Here is a 19,392-nt window from a genome sequence, read left to right on the forward strand (position 1 = left end):
TATATATATATATATATATATATATATATATATATATATATATATATATATATATATATATATATATATATATATATATATATATATATATATATATATATATATATATATATATATATATATATATATATATGTGAAACTCCACAACTTGGCGGTTTTTTCTTTCCTTTATGTATCCAACAGTTTCGGTTGGTGAACGGTCCTTTTCCAGGGCTCTATATATATCCGGATTATATGACAGCCAGAAAAAATAATAGCGCTTCTAAGTTTCCTCCCGTGAGCCGTTGAGTACGCCGCGTCGGATATAATTTGCATTTGACACCCCTGCTTCTAAACTGAGCGTGACGCACTGGCTATATCAAGGGTAGCAGCCACATGACGCCGTTGAGGGCCGTGTTCAAAATACGCAAACCACGCGCGATCGCTGCTTGCGCATAAGAAGCAGCATTGAGGCACACTAGTGAAAACGTATGAAAATTGATATTTGAGCACCTAAACCTCAGTTGCATAAGCTATCAGCACCAAAGTCGATAAATAGGAATTAGCAACAAGTGGAATTATGCTGCAGCAGGCATGCCCGATAGGTCAAGCTCCCTTAGACAGGTATATTCACATTACTTTGCATAGGAATTGAAGCGCTATCCCCAAACATTCACCTCAATGTTCGAGACAGTGGTCGCATAGCGTCAGCAGACATAGCTATGGTTGTCCTTCCTGCGCATGTGTAATTCTCAAGAGAACATCGCCTGACGATGCGAATTTGAGCAAGTGGCGGCATCAATAACGTTTAAAAATTAAAATTTATTCGTCCAGTACAAGCTATGCGGCGCCAGAGGACTGCCCCACTGGAAATACCAATGAACATTGCATCTTCGGCTTCACTGGTCAAGAGCTCAAATTGGTCACCATGCACCTGAAACACCAAGTGCTGAGCAATGCCAAGTACAGTGAGCAGCAATTGAAGCGTCATGCTCGGAACGCGTGGCGCCCGGCCCTTTCTGAGCCACCGGTGAGCGATGAATGCATCACCGAGTAGCCGAATACACTCAAAATGCATCACAAATGTTCTCGTTTTAAAATAATAGAAATATGCATCAGCTCTGGGTCCCCAAGCGTCCACCGGTAGCACAAGAAGTGCCGGTAGCCACGCATATCTGAAGCCGCACAAAAATGCCACACAGGCTGATGATTGCGTTTCAAGGTATTCCTTGAAACGCAATCAGCAGCCTTAATTTCGTTAGTTTCGTCGTCATCAAATTCTCTGCTAGCTTTGTCTATACAAGCTCTACCTGTTTCACAAAGATATCAACCGAATGGGGCAGGTGCAATTAATTATAATACGGTGTCATATTTGCCGTTAGCTGTGGCTTACTTAGCACAGCGTTTCAATCGCCGAGCCCTGTGCAACCTCGGGGATTTTAATAATTCGTCTCCCATCCCTGCACTAGTTCAGGGAGTGTTGACCAGAGACGCCGTGAAGTCAAGTATTTATTCGGACAGCAACATGAACATAACAGAGAGCAACGATTCAGTGGCTTCGCCTTATAAAGGGAGCATGGGTGCAGCCGAGGCATGCGATTGGCTAGCGATACAATAGCGCTTGTGAACAATGACCGCGTGCATCAGATACGCGGCGCACAGTAACAAGAGAATACGCTTGATAAACGTTGCACAGATACAACACTTCCCCTCCAACAAGATCAGAATCTGTCATACGTCAGACGATCCGGCTTCCGCTTATCACGAGCGCTGCGCCTGGGTAGCACAGGTGAACCGGCATCGTTTTGTTCTGACGATGATGCACTTTGGGCTCCATGTGAGTGTGGGCCACCATCACTACGATCCAACACTGGCCGGTTTGAGGCGGGAGCAAGGAAACTTTCACTTTCAAGCAGTTCACTTGCATGTGGCAAAGGTACATCCTTTTCTTTCACAACACTACCAGGCTTTACACAAGAATGTCGCAAATGATCCGCGTGCACAAACCGCGTCTGTCCATCCACAACCACAAGGTATGTCATTGCCGATTTCACATCCACAATCTTCCCTGGACGCCATTTCACCTGTTCCCCACGTACTGAACGCACAAACACTCTATCCCCAACAGAAAATACTCTGGGTGAACTCCTCCTTTTGTTTGCACTACGTACATTACTCACATTTGGCATTTATTGCATCCTGCATATCTGGTTTCAATAACGACAACCTTGTGCGCAACTTCCTCCTCACAAAGAGTTCAGCTGGTGTTTGGCCGGTGAATGTATGCGGCGTTGTTCTATAGGCGAACAGAAAATTATCAATTCTGTGCTGCAGTGACCTGGAACTTTTATTCCTCTGGTCTTCCAGTAATTGCTTCAACAGCGACTGCTTTACTGTTTGAACTGCACGTTCGGCCGAACCGTTGGACTGAGGATGATATGGTGGAGTAAGCGTGTGCTTAACCCCGTTTGACAATAGGAAGTCCTCAAACTCTTTTGCACGAAACTGCGGCCCGTTATCAGTGACTACCTCTTTAGGTAGGCCATGACTTGCGAACAACGAGCGCACTGTTTCGATCGTGCTTTGCGCGGTCGTTGACGTCATGACTCTTATTTCCAACCATTTGGAATAGGAATCTACAGCTAAAAGGAACATCTTTTTTTCTTTTTCAGCAAAGTCTAGATGTATCCTCTCCCAACTGCTTGTGCACCACTTCCAAGATGAAAGCGGCGCTAGTGGCACCAAAGATTTTGTGCTTTGACAAATTTCACACTGCTTTACAGTTTGTTCCAAGCAGTTGTCTATCTTTGGCCACCAAACCATTGACCTTGCAAGAGCTTTCATCTTTGTAATTCCAATGTGTTGCTCATGCAACAAACACACAACTTCACTTTGAAGCGAATGTGGTATCACGACTCTGTTGTTCCACACCAAACAGCCGCAATCCACTGAAAGTTCAAATCGCCTCACGAAGAAAGGCTGATAATGAGCGTCCACAGCCCGCGGCCATCCGTGCCATACCATTTCACGAACAGCGCTGAGAACTGGATCTTTCAGTTTCACGCTCGATATCTTTCGCAGTTATGGGGAGTTCATTGACAGGCGAAAAATAAAAGATTTCTTCTGCCTCGTCACCGGCTTCCGGCAGTGGAAGGCGTGATAAACCATCTGCATTGGCTATCTTTGTTCCTGGTCTGTGCAGAATACGAAAACTAGTTAGCAAGAAAAATTCCCCAGCGGTGCACACGAGCTGCAGCTACTGCATTTGTGTGGTGCTTTGCTTCAAATATGACTGTGAGCGACTGGTGATCAGTGATTACACTAAACGTACGCCCGTACAGATATTTATGAAATTTCTTCACTCCAAAAACAACTGCAAGCGCTTCTTTTTCCACTTGCGCGTAGTTACGCTCAGCAGGCGTCATCGTCCGCGATGCAAACGCGATCGGTCGCTCTACGCCTTCAACCACGTGCGACAGCACTGCGCCTAAGCCGTAAGCAGAAGCGTCACATGTCAGCTGTATTTCTTTCGTTACATCATACAGTTCCAAGACCGTGTCTTCACTGATCAAATTTTTACAGCGACTGAAACATGCGTCACACTGGCTCGACCATTTCCATGTGCGGCCCTTGCGCAACAGTTTGTGGAGAGGTTCTAGCACATTTGCTAGGTCAGGCAAAAATTTAGCGTAGTAGTTTACTAGGCCCAAAAATGCCTTTAGCTGAGTCACATTACTTGGTTTTGGCGCTTCTCGAATCGCCTTTACTTTTTCCGCTGCTGGGTGTACGCCATGCTTGTCTAGCTCGTGCCCCAAGTAACAAACATTTTCTTGGAAAAATTTGCATTTCCCTGCGTTTACACGAATGCCGTGCTTACTAAGCGCTTCTAGCACTTTCTGGGAACGGTGATAGCACTCCGTCAGGTTTTTACCTGCTATTAACACATCGTCCAGGTAACAGGCTGTCCCAGGTATGTTTTGTAAAACCTGGTCCATCACGGCCTGAAACATTGCGGGTGCGCTTGCTACTCCGTACGGCAATCGCCGGAACCTGAACAGTCCCATGTGCGTATTCACCGTGAGCAGTTGCTGTGCCTGCTCATCCAGTTCAAGCTGTAGGTAAGCCTTCGACAAATCTAGTAAGGTGAACACGGTCCCTCCAACCAGTGACGCGAATATGTCTTCTGGCAGAGGCAGTGGATAGTGGTCAAGTTCAATATCCCGATTGACCGTGACTCTGTAATCCCCACATATCCTAATTTCTTTTCCTGTTTTCTTTGGCACGATAACTAGCGGTGTAGCCCAATCACTGTGCCTGACTCTGTACACCACACCAGCTTTCTCAAGGTCACGCAATTCATTCTCCACTTGTTCGCGCAAGGCATATGGTACTGGTCTCGCCTTACAAAAAGTTGGATGCACATCGGTTTTCATTCGTATACTACCAGTGAATCCTTTGATAGAACCATAGCCCGGCTCAAACACATCACTGTACAACTGTTTTAATTTCTTTTCAGCTTCCGCAGCTACCATCTGCCTGCCCTCCTGTACGTTATCCACGTCACATTTCAACTGCTGAACAGCATTTTGCAGGTCAACTTTTAGTGTAGTCATCCAATCTCGACCTAAAAGCGTCGGCATGCGGGCTTCATTTTCTTGCTTTGCGACTATCAGAGGCAGATCGTAGCTTCGGTTCTGATAAGACACATTGACCTTTGCTACGCCTTTCACTTTGAGTGCAGTGCCATTATACACTCCTAGACGCACGTCGTCTTTGGAACATGGGTAATTTGGAAAATTTTCATCAAAGTCTCTTTCAGACATTATGGTCACAGCTGCTCCCGTGTCTAGTTCCATCGGAATCTCCTTGCCGTTTACTTTTACTTTAAGCACAATAGGCGGAGAGCTATGAACTTGGTTAGTCGTACTAACAGTCAGCAAGTCTGTTGACGGCAAGGTCTCCTCAACTTTGTGCACGACCTTAGTTTTGCACATTTTCGCTACATGCCCTGGCTTCGAGCATTTGAAGCAGGTACTTTTGAGAAAAGGACAACTCACTGGCGCGTGCAGTCCGCCGCATCTATGACAGGCGCGAACAATGCCTTTCCCACGTTGCTTCCTTGGACCGTTTTGGGGGGCACGCTGCTCGCTGCTAGCCGTCTTGGTCGCGTGTCGCCTGCCTTGCGTGGTGGGCTCCCGATGCCAGTAAACGTCGGCAGGACTGGCGGTTGACCCCTCCGATAGCATTTCTCGGGTGTCTTTCTGGGCCGTTTCCAAGGCGGTGGCAATCTTGCATACTCGCTCCCAGGTGACTTCGTCGTCTGACAAGGCAAGAAGACGGCATCGAATCGAATCCGTCCTGAGTCCAGCAATCAGTCGATCCCGGAGCGCTTCTTCCAAAAAGCTTCCAAACGAGCACGTTGCAGCCAGTCTTTTCAGCTCGACGATGAACTGCTTTAGGCTTTCGTCCGGCTCTTGCTTTCGCTGGTAAAAGCGATACCGTTCGGTAACCACTGACCGTTTTGGAGCATAGTGCTTTCGGAGAGCTTCTGTAGCTTCTTCGTACTTGACTTCCGTTGGTTTCTTCGGCAGCAGCAGGCTACGCAGAGTCACGTAAGCCTTTTCACCCAGGATTGTTAAGAAGACTTGCAACTTCTTACTTGAGTCTATTCCATTGGCGGTTGCATACAGGTCGAACCTTTCCAGGTAGACTTCGATATTGCCAGAGTCTGGGCAGAACTCGGCCAAAGATCCCAGGGTGTTGGTCATCACTGATGTCCTCGCTTGCCGTGGCGCCGTTGCCGTTTCCTCAGGCTTGGTCATTGCTTCTGCCCGAACGATCCCATCTTCGTCGCCATGTTGACCAGAGACGCCGTGAAGTCAAGTATTTATTCGGACAGCAACATGAACATAACAGAGAGCAACGATTCAGTGGCTTCGCCTTATAAAGGGAGCATGGGTGCAGCCGAGGCATGCGATTGGCTAGCGATACAATAGCGCTTGTGAACAATGACCGCGTGCATCAGATACGCGGCGCACAGTAACAAGAGAATACGCTTGATAAACGTTGCACAGATACAACAGGGAGTATATCACTTTTGTTCTCAATTTTACAGTGCAACGCGCGCCGCCATAACCATTTCGTTCGATTTGACTTCGTGCAAGGCAAGTCCTGCACCAGTGCAAGGTTCTCACGCGCTCGCTACTTTTGAAAGCGCAGGCATCATGCAAGCTCTCGGTATAGCAGGCTACATGGCGCAGCGTTAGTTGGATACTGGTGTGCGGACTCAAAATATTTGCGCCGCTTTGATTAGAAGAGTTCAAATAGCTGACATCAAATGATGAGTACAGGTTCAATGCCCTGCTTGTCGTAAGGGCGGTATTATTGAAGTCACGTGACACGTTAAATTTATTTTGGTCGCATGTGTTTCTCTCGGAATGTGCCTTCTGACGAAAGTACAGCGCCCACGCCTTCAATTCTGTTATCATGACGTGGTACTCTCTCAACAACGATTGTTAGGTTAACGAAAATAGAATACCCTCCATTTCACCACGTGCGAACAACTTGTCAAAATGATGCACAACACGCCTGCACTAGAGTGCTGCCAGATTACGCAGAAGCGAAACTTTTAGCACAGCATACACGAAAACAACACAGTTTTTTTTTCGAATCACAACGAGCAGCACGAAATCATAAAGTGCCCGTTGCACAGTGTGACGACGACAGCACGGGCTGTCGTCACGACCCCACGGCAAACTGCGGCGTGTCGTGCGTTGTGCAGGCACTAGGAGCCAGCAGACTCTACGAGCCTACAAGACCATATAGGGTAGCCTCTAATAATTGCTATAGGGAGAACTCTGGCGCTACGATTATTTAGCCGCCATGGGTGTGATGGTTTGTGCATGGATTTGTTTGATCTTCGTGATATTGTATTCAGCCGTTCTTTTGACTTTCCCGATTACGCTTTATCTGAATTCATTACCCCCAATTCAAAACCAATTTATATTTTTTTTCTAAATGCAGGATATTATACGAACACGTATAATTGCTACTAAATACAGTGGCTTAACCTGTCGTGGTGACAGAATCGAAACGCGCCACCCATCTCAACGTGCTGACTTGCCCACGAGGAACATCCGTAAGGGATATTCTATGTCGCTTGTAGATGCATGCGTCCGTGGCACGATGGTTTCAATGTCGGGCTTCTGTACTAGTGGTCCTGTGTTGGAATCCTGCAGTTGCGCGATTTTAATAATGCATATTTAATTATTTGTAACACAGCACTTTGTTGAAAATGATCAATTTACAACGCCACGAAATCGCTCGAAGCCACAAGGACAAAGTTTAGGCAAATCCACGTACTATACCAATCATTTCCACAGTGGCCGAACCGCCTCGCTTGCAGCTTCCGCCGACACTAGCGCCAGAGTTCCCTCTGGTGATTATTGTGTGAATCCCCATGTGCGACACACTGCGCCGCCAGCGCTGAGCAGACGATCCTTCGGCTTTTAAATTCATTTTCGAACTAAACCTGGGGCCCTCGTGCGGGCTGCCAGGGCCCTCGAACTTTCTGCATTGGCATAGCACTCTGCTGCACTCACACGGTACCGCAACGGAACTAGTGCAGCAAATGCGGCCACATGGAAGACACACACTGCCACACGGCTGTCAACCGCACCAAGAAGCCATGTCGGCCATAGTATGCCTCTCGCAAAATAGAGAGGGCTACAGGGCCGCTCCCGCGTCAGCAAGCCTGGATCGCAATGCGGCTCTTGCAATTGGATTCGCTGCAATAACTCGCTACATTCGAAGACAGAAAATTCTGCACAAAAAAAGGATCGAGGCCCTTGTGGGCGACACCAGCACGACCAGCCTGCCTCCTGGATGCTCCCGTAAAACCAGCCCTGCGGAATTCCTTCGCTTCCGAACGCACCAGTGCAGTAACGGAAGGCAGCGACGTTTACGGCGAATACGCAAACGAACCGAAACAGAACACAAACAAAAAGCACGTTAACTTTCCCTGGGACCAATTTAACGAGGTTGCATGCTTTCATGGGATCGACGGCGGAAATGTGCCTTCCGGCTAATAAGACTGCACTATTCATAGAAAGAATATTCTCTGAAGGTAACTATAGTGCGTTACAGCGTTGCTTACAACTATCATTCCCTGGAATTCTTGAAGGCGTTTAATGATACCATCCACTGCTTTACCGCATGAACTCGATGATAGATATTCAGTGAATGTATTTCAAAAAGTTGCGAAATATTGTGTGTGCTAGCTTCTTTGAATTCAACATTTCGTCATTTGCGTGGCCCTGTTGTCACCTACACGAGTGTGATCCCAGTAAGCTGGCACATATATATCCTTTAAAATAATGTTTGTCTTCCTTATATTTTCTGCTTTTTGGGCGATAAATATTTTATAAAACTTGAAAGCGAATAAAGAATGATCCCCACGGTTGCCTCTGCGATCTCCTAGGAGGCCGTGCCAAGTACCATAGTCCGTGTGCAATTCCTCAAAAGCATTTGCCATTGCTAAGTACTCTGCGCAGATAATGAAAACAGTCATGCGAATGTGTGGCGCTCGATACGTAATACGGCATATGTGTCTTATTTCATTCATTCTTAATAAGATCCCCGCGATCTTCTTTTCATCGACCGATACGTACTGCCTGAAGCCGCATATAATAGTTGAGCATTATCTAGCTTGAGCATCTGCCTCCTCAGTGAACGAGTGACTCCCATAAACACATCATTGGATGATAAAATAAGTACGAAAACTCCGAAACGTAGTCCCCAAGATCGGAGCTGAAGGGGCCCCGGATAACGTTGCTGAAGTGAGATGTGTTTCCGACAGTCAAGAGGTCCATTCGGGCCTCGAGTGCTGTTGTACAAACATTTTGATGAGCCACCCATCGGAATCGTTAATCCGTAAGCCTACCTGTTCTTTCTGTACCTCTACGATCCTGCCATTCCCTCAGGCAACTGTAAACATTCAACTCGCGGTTTAGCGGAGAAACGATGGTTCGGAAATGGTTCGGGATTCCGCGGTAACTCATCTGCATAAAGCTAGCTGGTGTGTTGATTTTCAGGATTCTTTTGTTTGGTTTGTTTTCGGAATCATGTGCGCAGGAGAAATGTAACGTACCCTAACAGTCCTTCTCAGTGTGGCATCTACGCCGGACCGCCCTGTTTGGTGCGCAAGATCTCACTGATTCCTATCTTAAGGAACGCTAGACTAACCGATTCCATCAAAGTGGAGAAGTTTCAAAACACACTGTTTACCCTGCGGCTATCGGGTAAGAAAGTACTCGATAAGACGAGTAATCAACCTTCTGTGCCGCATCTGAGGCAGACAACAATCCCGGAGACAGGTATCAAGCAAGCGACCGCGGCTGATGCACCTCTTAATATTCAGATCATCACAGTGTGCACATTTGAATGGTTGGGAAATACGCACCACCTGCGTGATGTATATATTAGGGCAACAAGCGGGAACTGGGAAGTGTGGAGATTCAAATAAGTTCTTCCTGAACACAAGCGTGGAGCGGAGATGGCTGCATGGTCTCCTTTAGCGCGAGTAGGAAAGGAACGAGCGGCAAATTCCTATCTTCTAGAAAAACATATCGATCACCGTTGCGGCTCAATTTGCATAATCTTTTTACTCTATCGACCTTTCCTTGAGGCGAGTCCCGGCACTTTCAGCCTTGCTGTCGACGCCACTTTGCCGATACATTTGTAGAGGACCTGAAGCCACTCACGTCAGGAAAGACGCTTATTGTTAATTTGACTTCATATCTCGGCATAGCTTGTGAACGGTGAAGTTCATCTATATAAAACACGTGACACTCAATTTTTTATTCTTGCACTGCACGACCATAAGCATTGCATGAGGTGAGACATTGCACAGTGTTGAAATAGATACGATTGTACGCATTGCATTTGGTTGTCTAGCATTTACTTAATTGCTTCAATCATGCAAAGCTTCGCTTCCCATTAATTGTAATATATGTGTTGCAATCTGCATACGTGGTTTCTTGCTGATTGGAGATGCAAGTTTTGCACTGTCATTAACAGCACCATCTGTCCTACTGATCGTCAATTTGTATACAAGACGGATAAACTACAGCAGAATCCAAACCTGCTTACATTACGTTACCATTTCTTTAGTGTCACTTTTCAAGACTGCCATCAGTCTGAAGATAAATTTGCAGATAGGGAGTAATTGCTAGGCTACATTTTGAGCCCGTTCTGTTTTATTTAAGAGCTTCAGCAATAGCAGCTGTGAGCGCTTTAACGTGTCAAAGACATGCCTTAACGTGCCTTTTTTGTAGGATTGTGCACGCCAAAATAGTTATTTCGCTTGTTTTGCTCTCAGGGCAGAACATTTTGCCCCCCTTGTGTGCGATGGCTTTAAAGCGAAATTCGAATTTGTTACTGCTGATAGCGGGCAGTCATAAACAATTATATTTGGAAACATTTCTTCACAACTACGTTATCGATCTACGAACCAACATGGCATTCCGCGGCTTGCAATGTCTCCACATCGCTACTCTGAAAGGTTGTTGCTAATTAAATTTTTAGTTTCTTCCTTCATTTTCATTCGCAAAAGCAAAGCAGTACCAGATGATCTAGCAAGCCGGCCTAGGTCAGCCTAGCCCAAAATTCTATGCCACTGATTGGCTGTTTGCTCCACTCACACATCGCTCACCGTCAAGTTATGTCATCAGTCCATTTTTTTTTTTACGGGAGATAGTGGCTGAATAATATGCTTCTCCGTTTGGTACTGGGAAGTATAACTTCGTTACGATATTCCTTACCAGCTGGAAAACGTAATTGAACAACTAATACGAGAAAATGAAATGAACTGTGAGCAATCAAACATTTGAAGGAAGCTACATTCTAATGTGCTCACGTCCACTGCTTCGAACACATCGTTCAATACCTTCTAATGGACGCGGACCAGCATGTTTCCAGCGAACGAAAAATCGCGTAATGTCACGTGTGCCGTAAAACTTGGCTACAGCGATTATGACAAACTTCCTTTATCGCGGGCTGGAGCCATTTGAATATTCCAGCCACTGTTCATGTTTGCGGTAGCACGACCAGACTGATGAAGCTCCTAGCCACGTAATAATAGCTACGATTACAGGCCAGGCTGAAGCAGGCGAGGAACGTCGGCAAGGGGTGATCGATGTAAAACGGTAAAATATAAATCCACCCTGCAACTTTATGCACAATAAATTCAGGCGCTACTATTTACGAAACCAGCTGAACAGCAGCATCACTGCGCTATCTTGTGACGCTTTGTGCAATCAAGCCATCTCTCTATAGGCTATGCTATACCTGTCGTGGGTCGGTGTCTATATCTCAATGTGGCTGAGCAGCAGTGGGGTTAATGTCGGTACATATATATTGAAGTTTGGTTATTCAGCTATTTAGTTCCGCTTGAAGCCCTTCTCAAATTCTATACAGGGGATCGTAAAACTCAGGATGCACATCTCAGGACCCGTCTCAGGACACAGGATGCACAAGCTCAGGACCCGCCGTGGTGGCGTGGTGGCTTTGACGCTGCGCGGCTAAGCCTGAGGGCACACCATTGAATGCTGGCGGTGGCTCCCGCATTTCCGTGGGGGCGGAATACAAAAGCGCCCATGTACCCGTGCATTGGGTGCACTTCAAGCAAACCAGGTGGTCAAAATTATTCGGCAGTCCTCCCCTACGGAGTGCTTCATAATCACTGTGTGTGAATTTTCGCAGCTTTGTCAACCAATATTTACGCTGTACTTTCACAGAAACAGAACAGTAGTGCCGGAGACGAGTCTTCTGAAATAAAAGGAAGGAAAGTAAGGGCTTTCTAATTTGACAAAAATTTAGATGCGAACTTTTCATAAAGTTTACGTAGGTTTTGTCTATATGATCGATTGCGCGGGTGTGCAAGCGCTTTTGGCTAGAATATTTCACCCTGATAATACGGTGAAGATGTATCACGCTCGTACATGATCAATTAAAGTACCGACAGGCTTTCTGGAGGCACCGAAGGCCACCTAGTAAAACAAAACAAAAACCGCTGACTATCGCATGCCTTTGACTCCAATTCCCACATGACGGCTGCATCGTTGAAGATAAACGAGCGATAAAGGCGGCGTGCTTAATTACCCTTTCAACGACGCGCGCTTGAGTCAGCGGCACTGCCGCGGGCACGCTTACCGCGAGGTAATTGCAGCGCTCGCACTGCAATAGGTCAACGAGGATTACAGAACACGAGGCCGATATTGTCAGCGCCTTTTGCACGCATTCTTTTCTCGGGTGCTCGGGCATGGCAAGAATATCACTGCGCGCTGCCGACTGCGGTGCGTTCAGCGTTCAGGGACACGACCCAGAACACAGCCCTGGCCAAGATTTACTGGCGTCGCCGATAAACACGGATGAACGTACAAATGGCAACCCTTCTTTTTCGCGAACCCACACGATTCGGAGGAAAGCTGTGACCTACAGTTTCATTATATGTCGATCTTCGGCACGTGTCTTCTTCCTTCATGCTCAATGAAAAAACATATGGCATGTTCTCGTTCCCCGCCTATTCGTGAGTGTAGGCCATTTATATTTGCTCGTAAACAAGTGGTCTGCTCTGCAGCGCTGAAGCTGCCCTCTCGTGAATCGTTGCACGGGCACAAGCTGCACAGAATGCAATGCCGCACGTTCCTGTCTTGCCGGCGCGGCCGACGGCGGCGCATTTGTGCTTTCGCCCTGTCGTGTCGAGGTCGCGCCCCTCGGCCGCCGTATATAAACAACAGACAGCAGAGAAATCAGGAAAAGATGATTGGTTTAGTAGTGCCGACGACTCGCTTTGCGCTTTCATTGCGAAGGAATCAGTCCGACTAGAAGCGCTCGAAAATGCGTTATGTGTTGTTGCCTGGTGTCCAGGGAGAACTAGGTATTTTACCGAGTTTTTGTGAAGAGTGAATCCAAGGCGTATTATGGGTGAAGGGCCGACCAATCTTGAAGTGAGTGCATTATTTAGAGGTACGAATGAATATGGCTAAACTCTCCGTTTCTGCATCTTCAACCGTTGCGCGGCGTCGGAGGCGTATTTTACGAACCACGTGTTAATTTTGCCCAACGGCCTAAAGGAACTGAACGTGCAACAAATTTGACATTTTCGAAGAATAGAAGGGATAATACGGCTGGTGTGTTTTTGTGAGAAAGTTGAGGTTTACCAGCCCATCAGCCACAAAGACGCGCCAAACTCGAGCTAAAAAAAAGAAAGGTTGACACTGGTGGATAGCCGATATCGATTATGGACAAATAGGCTAGACATAGCGTGTACAGCTACACGGTCGCAAAGGTCCTAGACACTATAGAAAGTGACTTCAGATGAATAACAAAGCAAAAACAACGGAAGCAGGAGCACATGGTGTTTGCAGAATGGCATGAAATTGAATGACGCAAGAAGGAGGAAGAAAGGAGGAGCTTGCATGCAGTGGTTCAGTATTAATAAATATGCCCCTTTGTCGCACCACATGCATTTACAGCGAAGATTGTCAAAACTGGGAACGGGGTGAAAAGCAATCATCTCAAGCACATCTTCCTTTACCATATCACAGGCCCGACAATCGAGTTGCGTTATCTTAATATCGCATCAGTTATAAAGGTGCAACATTGATGTTTCTTTTTTATAGCTTTTGTGTTTTATATAGTTATTGGGGACAAAAAAGTCTAAAGTCAATATGAAAACGCATTCTTCTAGTGCCACAGAGCTTTTTGAGAAGAACCTTCACCATGAATGCTGGCATGGCGCAACACGCACGCGTCACCTGAGAAGCCACGGCGGCTACACTCTTAAGAAAAACAATCATGATTTCATACTGTTGGAGTTAAATTTCATTCTAGATTTTTTTTTTTTGCGCGAACATTGCGAACTCAGCAAAGACAGTATATGCGCCTTTCGGTACTGAGAATATCCGCACCATTTTTCTTTTGCAGAGCGGCTTTATTTACTGCTTTTAAACGGCTCACTATGTGGGCCGAAGACGAATTTACTGCACAGCGACCTCAGCATACAGCACTCGCCAGAAGATACATGGTAAAGGCTTTACGCGACATTAGAGAGTCTTAGTAGAGACGTTTAGCTTGTACGCTAATCCGGTAAACGGGAGCGGTATGGGCGGGTTACCGGATGGTCGGGGCGTAAACGTGAGCGGTGAAGCCGCCTGGTGTTGTAGAGCTCAACCAGACAACCGCATAGCTAAAACTGCAGTAACTCACCATATCCTGCTTCGCCACTCGTGCAAATTTTTGGCAGCGGCGTAATTGTGAACACGATTACGCCACTGTCGAATATTTACCCCAGCAGCTAAGCAGAATACAGTAATTAGCTCTGTGGTTGTGTGGTTGAGCTTTGCGCCACCAGCTGGCGCCACCGATCGGGCCGCTCACCTTTACGCCCCCGCTAAACCGGAAAACCGCCCACGCTTTCCCGGATACCGGACGCGCTAAACGTCCCTAGTATCGCGCATAGAAGCATGCTCAATAAGTTAGCGTTAGCAATACGTGCACCACACTGCGCATGTGCTGTACGTAAACGGTGCTGGAGCTCTTACGTATACGTACGCTATTTTTGGGATTTAGCGTTCAACGCTAACACAAGCAAGCGGTGTTTTACGTAGAGGCAATATGACATCATTTCGAGCCGCAGGGTCGGATTTATCTAGACGTTGGCCTGCCCTTTTAGACTCATTCGTTCCCCACTGATTCTCCTATTTATTTGCTTTATATTTGTCTGATGACGCTGCGACAGCGGCGTACTGGGGCACAAATTAACGTTGTTTTCGGTATATGGTCTCAATTAGCGGCTAAGTAGGCATAACGAGAGAGTTAGCTGAAGATTGCTGTAGCCACGTCGAGATGGCGCCAAAGCCAGTTTTTTTTTCTGCGCTTTTTCAGCTCACTCGGTTGACTCAGTAAGGCACTTGCGGTTTCGGCATTAGATTGGCTCGACATTTCACATGGATTTAAGTTGTCAGTACTTTGTGTGTTTATCTGTTTACATCTACACGGCGCGCCGTAGATGTTTGCGTTAGCGTTTTGCTACGTTCCGCTATTCCAAAATACTAGTGTGTGCCGCGCATGGCAGCCTTTCTTAACGTTAGCGTTGCAACGCACGCTAACGCTAACGCGAGCGTTTCGCGCTACACTAAAACCATCTACTGCCTACCTCTCGCGTTAGTCATGCACAAACGTGGACAAGCTAGTACATGCGTGTGAACGTCACGTCCTCTTTTCTCATTTGACCTCGTTATTTGCCATTTACTGCCCAAAGACGGGCAAAATGGGCGGACAAGTCGCCCTCAGCAACGACTCGTTCGGCAATACGCAAAACGACACATCGACACGCTCCACAGACTCATTGATAACAAGCGTGTTGACAAGGTACACGTAGATGAACGAAACAGCACAACTTTGTTACCGAGCGGGAGAACAAAAAAAAAAGGGAAAAGAAAAAGCTAACCGGAAGGAATGAGTCCGATCTCTATCTGCTCCATTTGTCTCGCTTTCGCGGTAATATATGCCCTGCCCTGCCGTTGTTCAAGGTACGAAGCCTGCAGGGTGATAAATGGCCTAATAACACTTCCTCGCCTGTGTCGAGGCGGGGCAGCTGCGTAACAAAGCGTCTAATAAAGGGCTGCTGCCGACATGCTTGCCTAATCTTATCCAAGAGGTCCCAGGTATTGCTTCCTCGTCGGACTGTTCCCACGAGACCTGATTCCTTTAGCGCGTTCCAACAAAATGCCGCGCTGCGACGTGCGGATCTCGTCATTGCGCGAGTTTGATCTCTTCTCGCATTTATGCACCTCGATGAATGACGCTTCCGCGGTGTTGAGGTTTCACTCGGAGGAACGTAACGGAATTTTAACTTTCTTTTTTCTTACAATGGAAGATTATTGTCAAATTTTTGATGGCGATATAGTAATTTTTGAAAGGAATATAAACTATGGAAAAAAATGCACAAGTTGGGGTATACGGTTTGTGAAAATTCAACTTTTCATTCTTCTCTAACAAACTTTTAGCATTCTATTCACAAATCTTTTTTGTTCGTTGCTTATTATTTGCAACAATATACAATGTTTGGCTGCTGAAAAGGCCGCTATCCCGAAATTTTGGCTAGACACATACACACATAAAAAGAGCTAAACAATAAAAGCGTAATTATGGAAAAAGAAAAGGAAATAATAAAAAGCTTTCACAATCGCACAGATTGAACGTTCCTCAATAAACTCTATAACTAGAGAAACGACTTCGTATGAAATGTAAATTTACATATGTATCAGCCAGCATCTGACCTATGATAAGCACGATTACTATCCTCATGACTCAATATGCAAGTTCCATGCAAACCGTAAAAGAAGCCTGCGACGTGAAAACGCTTTACCAGCCCCTATTTCAAACTTCATCTCGTCCACGGCGGTGTAGTCCTTCACGATCTAATTTAGTCGCAACTGATTTCACGCAATATACTGCATCTATGTATCAGCTTGGTGCCACGCAAGCACGGATGTCATTCTTAATTTGTGATCTTCCTTTCTGCAGAGGCAGGAAATTCCGGAAAGATACCACAACATGAGGAATCACAAATCATGTGCCCAAGAGATTTGAAAGAATAGTCTTTAACGCGACACTTCTCCGATACTGGCATGTATTTCTTTGTTGAATGCTAAATGACATTTGTTGTTCACTTTTACTGGCTTACGCCTGCAATGGGGTATTCGGAGCGTACTTTGATTTATTTTAGGCCCACAAGTGTCCAACTGAATACTAGTGCTGCAAAAGTAGAATGACCAGCCCAAGTTATTCATGGCTTAACATTTATCAGCCAGAGTCCAAATCTCATTATCATTCTACTATACAGCACATTACATAAATATACGTAGGTACGATGCACTTTTTTCTTACAATGGAAAATAAGCGTCCATTTTTGAAGGGATTATAGCAATTTTTGTCATGAATATGAACTCTGAAAGAACATGTTCGGGCATGATATGCGAAAATTCGACTTTTCGTTCTTCCCTAATTTCCTTTCAGCTTTCGTTTCACAAGTCCTTTCCTCGTTCTTTAATACCAGCAACAATTTTGGAACAGAGTTGCCCCACGGCAGCCACATTTCGACGGGGCCGAAGCACTAAAACGCTCGTGTGCTTGGATTTAGGTGGGGGTTCAAGAATCCCAAATGGTGAAAATTATTCCAGAGGCCGCCATTACCACGGGCCTGAAATGATATTGTGGGTTTGGCACGTAAGGCGTCTTAATCTACCCGAAGTGTAAACACTTCTACCACAACGAGATGCGTCATGTGATCCACTGAGAAATGCCATGAACAGTGGTGCACAACAACACGTCAAGCAAACGCGTCTCACTGTTGTCTGTTCCGTGCACTACGTAGGCAAACATAAGTGGTGCAGGCAAGGTAACGTCCAACACGAAATCACCACTCTGGTATTGCGCTAAACGCCGTAAGCATCACGAGCAATTATCGTCAATAATTGCAAACAGCACGAAAAGCTTAACCTATATAAATTCCACCTATGCGTGAAATCGACATAACTTTTTTTTTATTTAGTTGTGAGACATTCGGAAAAACAGCAGCAGCAGCCACTGTGAGAAAAGTCCAGGAGGGCTTGCAAGGAAAGCTCCGCTTAATATTGTCATGCGCTGGACGGTAGCCAAAGTTAACACGTACAGGTTTCTCAGGAAGAAAGCTATGCTGTTGCGTCCTAGAATCATGGGGTTAAACCTAAAGCCTTTCCGAGGCAGCAGCTCCATCCATCTGAGCTGTTCTGGAAGGCGGCCGGTTGTAGAGCTACAAATCGGAGCGCATTAATCGACGACTTAATATGCATCGACATGGAACAATGCAAATCAATGCTGCAACAATTTCATGGGATGAAGTTGCTCTGTGCGAATGTGCAATACAGTTAGTAAAATTGATTCCGTCATTTTTGTTAATCTTTTTTGCTAAATCGATAAAATTTTGCAGCTAGACTGCCTTTATTTAGAGCTTAATAAAGGGAAAATGAGACATCCAATCACGCATATCTAAGTGCTACAAAGGAAACCCATACGGGTTCCCTGAAAGAACAACTTTGCAGTTGGATAAAAATTCGTCCTGATCCGGGATTCGAACCTGGGACCACCGCCTTTCCGGGGAAGCCGCTCTACCATCTGAGCTAACCAGGCGGCTAGCAGATAGCAGGCGAAGTCGAATTTATCAACAACTCAGAAGCAAAGGCAAAAGTTGCCCCTTTCTTCAGAGGGAAATAATGATAAATGGCGCGGCGAGCTTTTTCAGTTTTATTGGATATGTGATAATTCCTCGGAGCACAGGTGCGGGGAGTATTGACACCGAGAAACCACACGCGGTCAATCGGTTGTCGTTACCCCGTCGCAATCATGTCATTGTTTTCTTTCTATCTCAGTTATTTTCCGTGGTTTCGCTGTGATGACGTCGTCATTCACATGCCACTGACATATTCATCCTCGTCGTGAAATTGTCGGCACCGTCGTTTTGTCTTCTTCACGCACGTTTGCATTAAAATAATTGTACAGCTCAGCAGTTTTACACCAATAGGTCACTCCGCTCAGACAATCCTCTTCCTTCACCGACCTTATCCCGGCACGTTCACGTAAACCTCACAATAAAGAAATGTTGCTTCTCGCCCCACCCCACACAGTTTTATTGCCAAATTGCTCGCCCTGTTTGAGGCAAATACATTTAGCGTGCTTGCGACCTTGTTGCGGTAAGTTTCAATAATGAGAGCAGACCAGCTGCTCAGCGCTGTCCAACTCACGTGTCGTGTCGTAGTCGAGTCCGTTGAGCGACGCGAAGCACGGCACAACCGCCAAAGATGAACTGGACGTCCGAGGCCAACACGTCAGGCCATCCCAAACGACGGGGCAAGAAATAGCAGCATATCGAGAATCATCTGTGAGAAACAAGAATGATGTCGTTCAGCACTATGCTTTAGCTCCCTATTGCTACTTTTTAGCGCAAAATTACAAAACCAAAAGGTCACCATCTGGAGAAGGGATCATATTGAATGAAACAAAAGTGAAGTCGCCACTTTTTCTTCCCACTCGAAAAACATAAAAACAGACATTAAAAAAAACGCTTTAATTGCTACTATAGAGAGCGGTAGGTTGCCATTAACAAGCTGAAGCCGGTCGCGAAAACGATGGTGAACACAATTACAATGGTAACGAATAAGTGGAGCTATGAAGGACGCATAGCTGCGAGTGCGAGTTTCCGAAAGGTACGACAGTTTTACTAGTGTTGCAATGCGGGCTTGTTGGTATGCCACGAAAGTATAGAGCTCATGTAAAAAGCTGACACGAGCAGAGCACTGGAAACAAAGACTC

The 19,392-nt window shown here is 46.1% G+C and overlaps 1 protein-coding gene across 3 annotated transcripts in view; it reads right to left on the reverse strand.

The window, feature by feature from the left end:
• Positions 1 to 19,392, reverse strand: part of LOC135911069 (diuretic hormone receptor-like) — a 194,759-nt gene that overhangs the window by 37,512 nt on the left and 137,855 nt on the right. For all 3 annotated transcript variants that reach the window (XM_065443165.2, XM_065443163.2, XM_065443164.2), the window contains one exon: positions 18,825 to 18,959. In XM_065443165.2, coding sequence (XP_065299237.1) covers positions 18,825 to 18,959 — 135 coding nt within the window. The remainder of the gene's footprint in view (positions 1 to 18,824; positions 18,960 to 19,392) is intronic.

The sequence above is a fragment of the Dermacentor albipictus genome, chromosome 1, assembly GCF_038994185.2.
Source record: "Dermacentor albipictus isolate Rhodes 1998 colony chromosome 1, USDA_Dalb.pri_finalv2, whole genome shotgun sequence".
Taxonomy (NCBI): domain Eukaryota; kingdom Metazoa; phylum Arthropoda; class Arachnida; order Ixodida; family Ixodidae; genus Dermacentor; species Dermacentor albipictus.